This window comes from Polyodon spathula, chromosome 1 (assembly GCF_017654505.1).
Source record: "Polyodon spathula isolate WHYD16114869_AA chromosome 1, ASM1765450v1, whole genome shotgun sequence".
NCBI classification, from domain to species: Eukaryota; Metazoa; Chordata; class Actinopteri; order Acipenseriformes; family Polyodontidae; genus Polyodon; species Polyodon spathula.
The window spans coordinates 23686253-23695681 of record NC_054534.1 but is presented as its reverse complement, the minus strand read 5'-3'; the positions used below and the strand labels follow the sequence as shown (position 1 = coordinate 23695681).

Sequence of the window (9429 nt, the reverse complement as noted above, 5' to 3'; positions counted from 1 at the left end):
AATGGTCCAGTAATCGCAAATATTTAATCTCCAGAATGGAGTTAAATCAGCAACTAGGATGCTTTTGGGAGAGTGGTTGATGCCATTCTTTGGGGACTGGAAACCTCTGCTCTTGTGCTATATTATAGTGTTAAAAAGTGACATAAAAATTACCTCCAACACCAAGGTGTGTTTATATACTGTATAAACAATGTTCAAGCTTTGTTGGTCACAGCTCTTTTAAACTGAAAGCCTATTAAGTAAAAGAGTATGGGACTTAAATTTGCCTTTGATTTTTTTTTTCTTCTTCTATTAAGAACATACCAGAGACATCACTCCTCCATAAAGCAGTGTGCAATCATGCACAATTATTCCTGCAGTGGTTCCTGTTGGCATTTAGTACCTGTATACCCAATTAAGTGTTTGACAATTCTGGTAAATTTCAACTAATTATTTGGGGGGGTGCAATTGAATGCTACGGCTCCCAGGTGTAGCTCAGGAAAAAAAAAAAAAAAATTCACCAACAGCCATACTACACTAATTACACTCAAGGGAGACTACTGTTGGCGAGCAATGCAAGAATAGACTAAAAAGCCTAAAACAAGTAGCAGTGCTTTACAGAGGTTTGTCTAACAATAAAAACATCTGGGAAAAATAAGTGTCACTAAACCAACACATTTCATTTTCAAATGACTACAAAAAGGGAGTTGGTAAACCACTGGATTGTACAGGGACATTAGAAAATACAGTAAAGTGTAATTTACCCTGCCCACCAAAACCCATTCTGGAACAGAGTGAAAAAAGGACCTGCTATTTAACTAGTCATCACTATTGCAAATGCAGAGCTATATTCTTGTTCTGCAAGTTTTTTTTTTTTTTTTTTGTTTTTTTCTCTCAGCACATATTTAACACAAATTGTTTTATTGTGGAGACATTGAAAATTGGGGCTGGCCGGAGTTTGTATAATAATTTGTAAAGTACTCAAAAACAAGTCATTGAAAACTGAAAAAAAAAAAATAGTAAGCCAGACATTGGGGTTATACATATTAAGATATTGTGCATGCATATGGTTTAAAATAATAACAATAATAATAATAATAGTAATAATAATAACAATAACAATAATGCAAGTTTATTTTTGAAACTTGACAGCATTTATTCTGCAGGAAAGCCTATCATCAGAAAAAACACCAGAAGTACAGTAAAATATACAAAAAGTTGTGATCTAGACTGAGCATGTGTAAAACATCTCAATATAAAACTCTTCCAAAAAGATCAGAACATTACCATTTACAAAAAAGAAAAGAAAATGGTTTGTTAGTATTTAAGCGCTACAAAACACACACACAACATCCCATTTGCACATTTCAACAGTCATGTTTCTGCAAGAAGTTAAGTTTCTTACAGATGTATTTGAAATGCTGTCTACATAAACTATATATATATATATTATATATATATATATATATATATATATATATATATATATATATATATATATATATATATATATATAATATTTAAAGGTCAAATGAATCTTTACTTTCGTTCATTATAAAAGAGACAAATTGCAAAGAAATCAGAAACAAATTAAGTTTCAGTCATCACTGTAGAATATTAAATAGAAATATTGATTGATAAGATGGTAGATAATAATGCACAGTGTTTTACGTGTGGATGTAAACATCTGTACCATCATCGTAAACAAAGAATGTTCTTCACTCCACAGCAAGCAGGACAAGGTGTAGAAAGAAACAGGATGCGATACATCAGAAAACAAATATGATAAGCTGGGTTTTAAAGTGCTCTCTAGCTGCAGAATACATTGCTGATATGTAGCCTTGCGTACATACCAAATTAAAATATAATGTATTCAAGACTTGTTATAAGGCTAGAGTTGGATGTTTAAAGACACACATATGCTGGTTTCCATCAATAACCCTAGAACAGTGGCAGCGTTTTGTAAATCACAATATGAGGGAGTTTAGAAAAGTTCATGCTTACATTACCCTCAATATGCATTATAAAATGTATCAAATTCCAGCAGAAAAACAAAAGAAAAAAATGACAAGTTTGGTTTAAAGAGGTTTTGCAGTTGCTCATGGTTTCTCCGCTGTGCAAATCTTAACTGCCAATCCCTACAAAATTTGATATATTAGGGAGCCTATTAAGTCAATAGTTGAAATGACTGCTACTGGTACATGTCGACTTACTCCACCTGCCTTTGTTTTTTTTCCCCAAAAACAAAAATCATAACAATACATTATTATTATAATAATAATAATAATAATAATAATAATAATAATAACAACAAAAATAATATTTACAGCCCACTTAAACTTTCAGAAATATTTCCATAACAACCTTTTTCAAACAAATCAACATTGCTGAAGATTTGCAGGAAAGACATATTGATTAGAGAAAGAGTTCAGAACACATTCTCAGTCTTTAGCCAAAACCTGATTCTTTAGTCTTGATGCTTCCATCCTGTAACAGAGCTCGAGGAGTCTGAACTTGCCTTCACACATTGCTGTCCTGCAGCAGTGGCTCAATGTCCTCATCACTGCCCGGGAGTGGGTTCATGCTCTGGGTGCTGCCGATACTGTTGCTATGTTTCTTGGTATTGCAAGTCTTAACATCAAGGCTATTGTGTTCAGGAATAAATAAGGCAACTAGGAAAGCAAGAAGAACAGCACATGCTCCAAACAGGAATGGAGGGCCAGGGATAATTGAACTCTGTAAGTACAAATAAAGACATTTAAATATAAACAAATATTGGTGCTATATGCTAATGTGAATAGATTGAAGTTAAAGTACATGGAGATTACAAAATAAATATGAACATAATATGAATTACTAGAATTGTGTTAATCCAGTGTTTTATATTGTATATACATCGAAAATATGCAAGTCACTGGAAAAGCAGTAATGGGTTACTGAGGATATGTGAGTGGTTGAAATTCTGGCCTGTGATTGGCTAAACCTCATCACAGGAGCAAAAATAGATTGAACTGTTGCCCTAACATCCTCACACTGCCAGGCAATAGTCTCTATCATTTGATTGGTTCACATCACTGTCAATCCCGCCCCTTTTCAAAGCAACACCATTTTCTCTTGTGAGGCGTGCAGGGGAGATGTGGGGGGAAAAAAAATACAAAACAAACAAAAAAAACACAAAACAACCTGCTGAATATACTAAACTGCTAAAAAATACTACAAAAGAAAGATGCTACGGCAAATAAACTGATGGTAACTATGCAGCATGAACTTTAAAAACATTTTATGTTATTTAATAATTTTTTAATATTTGTTGTATCAGCTATATTTAAACAAGATATATAAAGTCATATTTACAATCCAGTCTTGCCTCACTTAGTCTTGCATGACTCATATTAAATATGTACTGCAGACTCAGTAGAGCTCATAGAATAGAAAGCACTATATATATATATATATATATATATATATATATATATATATATATATATATATATATATATATATTATATATGTGTGTGTGTGTGTGTGTGTGTGTGTGTGTGTGTGTATATATATATATATATGAGAGTAGACAGTAGATGCCGCTTATTAACAACCTCTCTGTTCCCAGCAAAAAGTTGTCATTAACCGAAAGTTGCCAATAAGCAAAAAGCCCCCGTTTTCAAGTGTATTTATATGGTATATATATATATTTATAAGTGTATTTATATAAACATAGAACTGTTTACTTCATGTGTGTGTAAAAGAAAAAAAAAAAAAAGAGTAAGCTTAAAAAAATTCTGCACAACGATGTGCTACAATTGCCCTTACAATGAGTAAAGCAAACACAAAAAAAGTGTTGTACTCACAATCAACTCTAAAAGAACACAATTTTAAAAGAAATTGTCCAACATTGTCTGCTTTTTACAATGTACCACCTCCCACTGTAAATCCATCTCAGTTTTAAGTGCTGCTTCTTAGCCAGTTTGAAAGCCACCAATTCTGCCAGATAAGAGCTGCATGAAGTATGCACATAAATCATGCAAGTGCGCTCAGTAGCACTGTGAACAAGGAACGTGCAGTTGCCAACACAATTCCATTAACATTAAAGTCTATGGGAGGGGATAGGTTCCTGGGAAAATGTTGTAAACAACCAGAAGTTATTAAGAAATACATTATTATATTCTCTCTCTCAAAGTCTACACCTTGAACTTTTTTTCACGTTTTGCTGTGTCAGAACCTCAGTTTCATGCATTTAAATTAGGACTTTTTCCACTTATCTACACACCATGCTCCACACTGTTAAGGGGTTAAAAAAGTTTTTATTGAGAAAAAAATTATATATTTAAAATACAAAACTGAAAAGATTATAATTGGATAAGTCTCCAACCCCCTGAGTTGATGGAAGCCCCTTTGGCAGCAATTACAGCTACATTTAGCAATATCTGACCATTCTTCTCTACAAGCTCTGTCAAGTTCTTGGGTAGCGTTGATGGACAGCAATCTTCAAGTCGTGCCACAAATTGTCAATTGGATTTAGGTCAGGGCTCTGACTGGGCCACTCAAGGACATCTACCTTTTTGTTCCTTAGCCACTCCAGCGTAGCTTTGGCTGTGTGCTTTGGGTCGTTGTCATGCTGAAAGGAACTTCCGTCCCAGTTTCAGCTTTCTTACAGAGGGCAGCAGGTTTCCTGAAGGACTTCTCTGTACTTTGCTCCATTCATTTTCCCTTCTATCCCTGCCAATGAGAAACATCCACCACCATGCTTCACAGTAGGGATCGTGTTCTTTGGCTGATGCGCTATGTTGGGTTTGCGCCAAACATAACGCTTTGCATTTAGACCAAAAAGTTCCATATTAGTTTCGTCAGACCACAAAACTTTTTGCCACATGGCTACAGAATCTCCTGAGTGTTTTTTTGCGTACCTCAAAACGGGATTCAAGGTGGGTTTTCTTGAGTAATGGCTTCCTTCTTGCCACCCTACCATACAGGCCAGATTTGTGGAGTGCTTGGGATATTGTTGTCACATTCACACTTTGACCAGTCTTGGCCATAAAAGCCTGTAGCTCTTGCAAAGTTGCCATTGGCATCTTGGTAGCCTCTCATCAGTCTCCTTCTTGCTCAGTCATCTAGTTTGGAGGGACAGCCTAGACTAGGCAGGGTCTTGGTCATGCCATACACCTTCCACTTCTTAATAATGGTCTTAACTGTGCTCAAGGCCTTTGATATTTTTTTTATACTGATCTGTGCCTTTCAACAATTTTGTCCCGGAGTTCTTTTGAAAGCGCCTTGGTGCTCATGGTTGAGTCTTTGCTTTGAAATGCATTACCCAGCAGACAAAACCTATAGGAACGGTTGAATTTATCCTGAAATCATGTGAATCACTACAATTGAACACAGGTGGAGGCCATTTAACTTACTGTGTGATCCCGAAGGTGACTGGTTACACCTGAGCTAATTGCGAATACAAGGGGGTGGACACTTATCCAACCAAGCTACTTCATTTTTTATTTTTTATTATTTTTCTACAAATTTCTTGAATATTTTTTTCACTTGGAAGTTGTGGGGTAGGATGTGTCGATAAATTAAAAAAAAAAAGATATATGTGTGTGTGTGTGGAGATGAGGAGTCTGATGCATGCTGCACATACACATCCACATACAGGGCTTTTCTGTTCTCTTCAGCTGTGAAACGTTGTCATTAACATCGCCATAGCGATCTGTCAAGCCATTACCCCCTTAATGAGTCTTCTGTCCGTCCACAGAGAATTTACTCAACTTTAGCTCTCCATAAAAGGATAAATTTCAGCAGCCTTGTGTCATCCAGAGAGCACTTGACCTGTTTATTTAAGTTGAGCCTCGATAAATTGTGCTTCTAAACTAATAGTTTGACCTCACTGTAAGACTTTGGTATTGGTGATTTTCTCCTGCCATTTAGTGCAGAGGATTTTTCTTACGTGCCTCATGTTGAAATCCTTGAGCTCGGGTCCAGGTCTCACAGCCACATAGAAGTGCAGTTAATACAGCAGCCTGGTAGATTTGTTTTGTTAACATGCTTAAACATCCACGAAAGAGTATTGAGAACCCAAAAGTGTCTTAGATGCTGCTGCAAGGAGGTCCATCCACAAAAAACAAGACCTAGAACGCACACAATCTCTGCTTTTCCATACCTTTGTTATTAATACCAAATACCTTTGGAAAGCGACTTAAGAGCAAAGAGATTCAAAAATGAAATGTGTGTGTCACATACCTCCATTATTGGATGCTGCATTGCAGTAGTTTTATCTGTCTGCGGGACTGGGTCCAACTCATTCAGCTCCACATGAAACAAAAAGAATATGAAGCCATAGAGGGCTGGTCCAAGGCCATTGCACAAGCCTCTAATTCCTGTTATCATTCCTTGGACAACACCTGGAAGGAAATAAAGCAAATACTTAACCACATGCTGTACTAAACCAGAACAGTTATTCACTTTGTCAAATGCTAGCAAAGTATGTTTTCTACCACTAGATGGTGCAATGACCATTGCAAATCACTGCTATACATTTATCAAACACAACCTGTCATGTTTAAAATGCAAAAGCTGAACAAGGGCTCTGTCCTGAAGGACTTGCCACCACACTATATAGAAACACCTTTGGAAAAAGAATGGCATGTTACAAACTAAATCAGAATAAGCTCCATACAAGGCCACACTGAAACAAATAGTCTAAGTGGTTGTTTCAATTGCCAAGTTATGGATAGTTCAGGAGATTACATTAACAATGAGTTCCACTTTCATTGTGGCTTTTTGTACTACTGTATGGCACTATAGATGTACTAATAGAAACAGTTAAAAAATGCCCTAATCCTGTTAACACGTTGCAAGCAGACATATAAAGAATGGACTGAAACAATGCTATGTTTAACTTTCTAAAAGACCGAGCTTCAATGTGTGTTGTACATTTAGTATTTGTCATTATACATAGACCAGTTGCGTTCCAGACTCTTCACTAACCTGACTATGGTATTTCTTAACAGAATTTTTGGATATAAAACTTTTTTTAATCTCCTGTATTGGAACTGCACCACTAGACAGTACAAATGTTTCAAATTCATTTTGAATTTAAGGGAAAATTAACTGCAACAGTTTCTGATTTCCTTACCCTGCTGATCAGATTCTGCACTTCGAGAAACTAGTGCACTTACTGCAGGGAATGTAATACTAGACATCGCTGCTATTGCTCCAGCTGCCCACATCATCCTGTAAGAAAGATGCTGTGGGTTAATGAAAGAATGCATTGGGTGGGGTCATTTAATATTGTGATAAATAACCAGCAAAATATATACCACTCTTGGAAACGGGTCACCTCCTGATATAAACCTGGGGCATGATGCAAAAAAGTGACAAAAAAAAAACACACTACACTGTAAAAACAGAAGTATGTTTTATATGCCACCTGGCTTTGGAAGAAAACTAAGAAAACAAATGTAGATTCTAGAAACACTGACTACATTACTTTAGTAGGTCATTGCGCTATAGGGTTTTTGTAATTAATGTACAGTATATAATTACTAACATTCAGATACAGGAAACGTGTGTGTGTGTGTGTGTGTACTTGAGGCTGTATTGAAAGAGGTGTGTCCATTGTTAATAAGCAGTATACAAATTGTCTCACCACGTAAAATGAAATACTCCTGTTACTTTATTTAAATCCTACTACTCAGATCAGCTGGTGAAAAAACTTGATCTGCATGGTAATGCTGCTGAGTAGCTGTGTGAACCTTAAGATTTTGATGCAGTGGTAGTCCTGACAGTAAAATACTGTACTGCAAGTCATTTTAATTCAAAGGCCATTACACGTAACAAAGTAGGGCAGATAAACTAGGCACCCTCACGAGACGATTGTGTCTCAAGTATACTGTAGTAAAATAGGATTCTGTAGTCTTGAGTAAACATGAGTCATAACCATGATCATATAACAAGCTGTTTACCCATGAGGACTTGTTTTGATGTATTGTCCTCAGTGATTGAGCACCAGTGACATCTGTATACTGTATTTAAACTGCTGATGCACACTTTTGCTAATTGTAATGCAATGGATGTAATGATGTGGATTTTTCGTGGGCATGCATACAGTGCCTATAAAAAGTCTACACCTCCTTTCAAAATGTTCACCTTTTGTTGCCTTATAGCCTGAAATTAAAATGCATTATAGTTTTATTTTTTTTTCATTTATCTACACATCCTACCCAACAACTTCCAAGTAAAAAAAAAAATTCTAGAAATTTGTAGAAAAATAATAAAAAATAAAAATTGAAATATCTTGGTTGGATAAGTGTCCACCGCCTTGTAATAGCAATCCTAAATTAGCTCAGGTGTATCCAATCACCTTCAAAATAACACACCAAGTAACCTCCACCTGTGTTAAAAATTGTAGTGATTCACTTGATTTCAGGATAAATTCAGAAGTTCCTGTAGGTTCCCTCTAGTGGGTAGTGCATTTCAAAGCAAAGACTCAACCATGAGCACCAAGGCGCTTTCAAAAGAACTCCGGGACAAAGTTGTTGAAAGGCACAGATAAGGGGATGGGTATAAAAAAGATATATCAAAAGGCCTTGCATATCCCTTGGAGCATGGTCAAGACAATTATTAAGAAGTGGAAGGTGTATGGCACTACCAAGTCCCTGCCTAGATCAGCCGTCCCTCCAAACTGGATGACCGAACAAGAAGGAGACTGATGAGAGGCTACCAAGATGCCAATGGCAACTTTGCAAGAGCTACAGGCTTTTATGGCCAGGACTGGACAAAGTATGTATGTGACAGCAATATCCCAAGGACTCCACAAATCTGGCCTGTATGGTAGGGTGGCAAGAAGGAAGCCATTACTCAAAAAAGCCCACCATGAATCCCATTTGAAGAATGCAAAAAAACACTCAGGAGATTCTGTAGCCATGTGGCAAAAAGTTTTGTGGTCTGACGAAACTAATATGGAACTTTTTGGTCTAAATGCAAAGCGTTATGTTTGGCGCAAACCCAACATAGCGCAGCACCCAAAGAACACCATCCCTACTGTGACGCATGGTGGTGGCAGCATCATGTTATGGCGATGTTTCTCATCGGCAGGGACTGGGGCACTTGTCAGGATAGAAGGGAAAATGAATGGAATTAAGTATAGAGAAGTCCTTGAGGAAAACCTGTTGCCCTCTGCAAGAAAGCTGAAACTGGGACAGAAGTTCACCTTTCAGCATGACAACGACCTAAAGCACACAGCCAAAGCTACACTGGAGTGGCTAAGGAACAAAACGGTAAATGTCCTTGAGTGGCCCAGTCAGAGCCCCGACCTAAATCCAATCGACAATTTGTGGCATGACTTCGAGATTGCTATCCATTCCCATACGATCCCCAAGGAACTTGACAGACCTCGAACAGTTTTGTAAAGAACGGTCAAATATTGACAAATCTAGGTGTGCAAAGTTGGTAGAGACCTAT

At 36.9% G+C, this 9429-nt stretch overlaps 1 protein-coding gene across 4 annotated transcripts in view; it reads right to left on the bottom strand.

Moving 5' to 3' along the window:
- Window positions 1-1655: 1655 nt before the first annotated feature.
- Window positions 1656-9429, bottom strand: part of mfsd14bb (major facilitator superfamily domain containing 14Bb) — a 38565-nt gene continuing 30791 nt past the window's right edge. For all 4 annotated transcript variants that reach the window (XM_041250367.1, XM_041250378.1, XM_041250388.1 and 1 more), the window contains 3 exons: window positions 7103-7200; window positions 6208-6368; window positions 1656-2715 (listed from right to left, as the gene is read on the bottom strand). In XM_041250367.1, coding sequence (XP_041106301.1) covers window positions 2500-2715; window positions 6208-6368; window positions 7103-7200 — 475 coding nt within the window. In that variant the 3' untranslated portion in view covers window positions 1656-2499. The remainder of the gene's footprint in view (window positions 2716-6207; window positions 6369-7102; window positions 7201-9429) is intronic.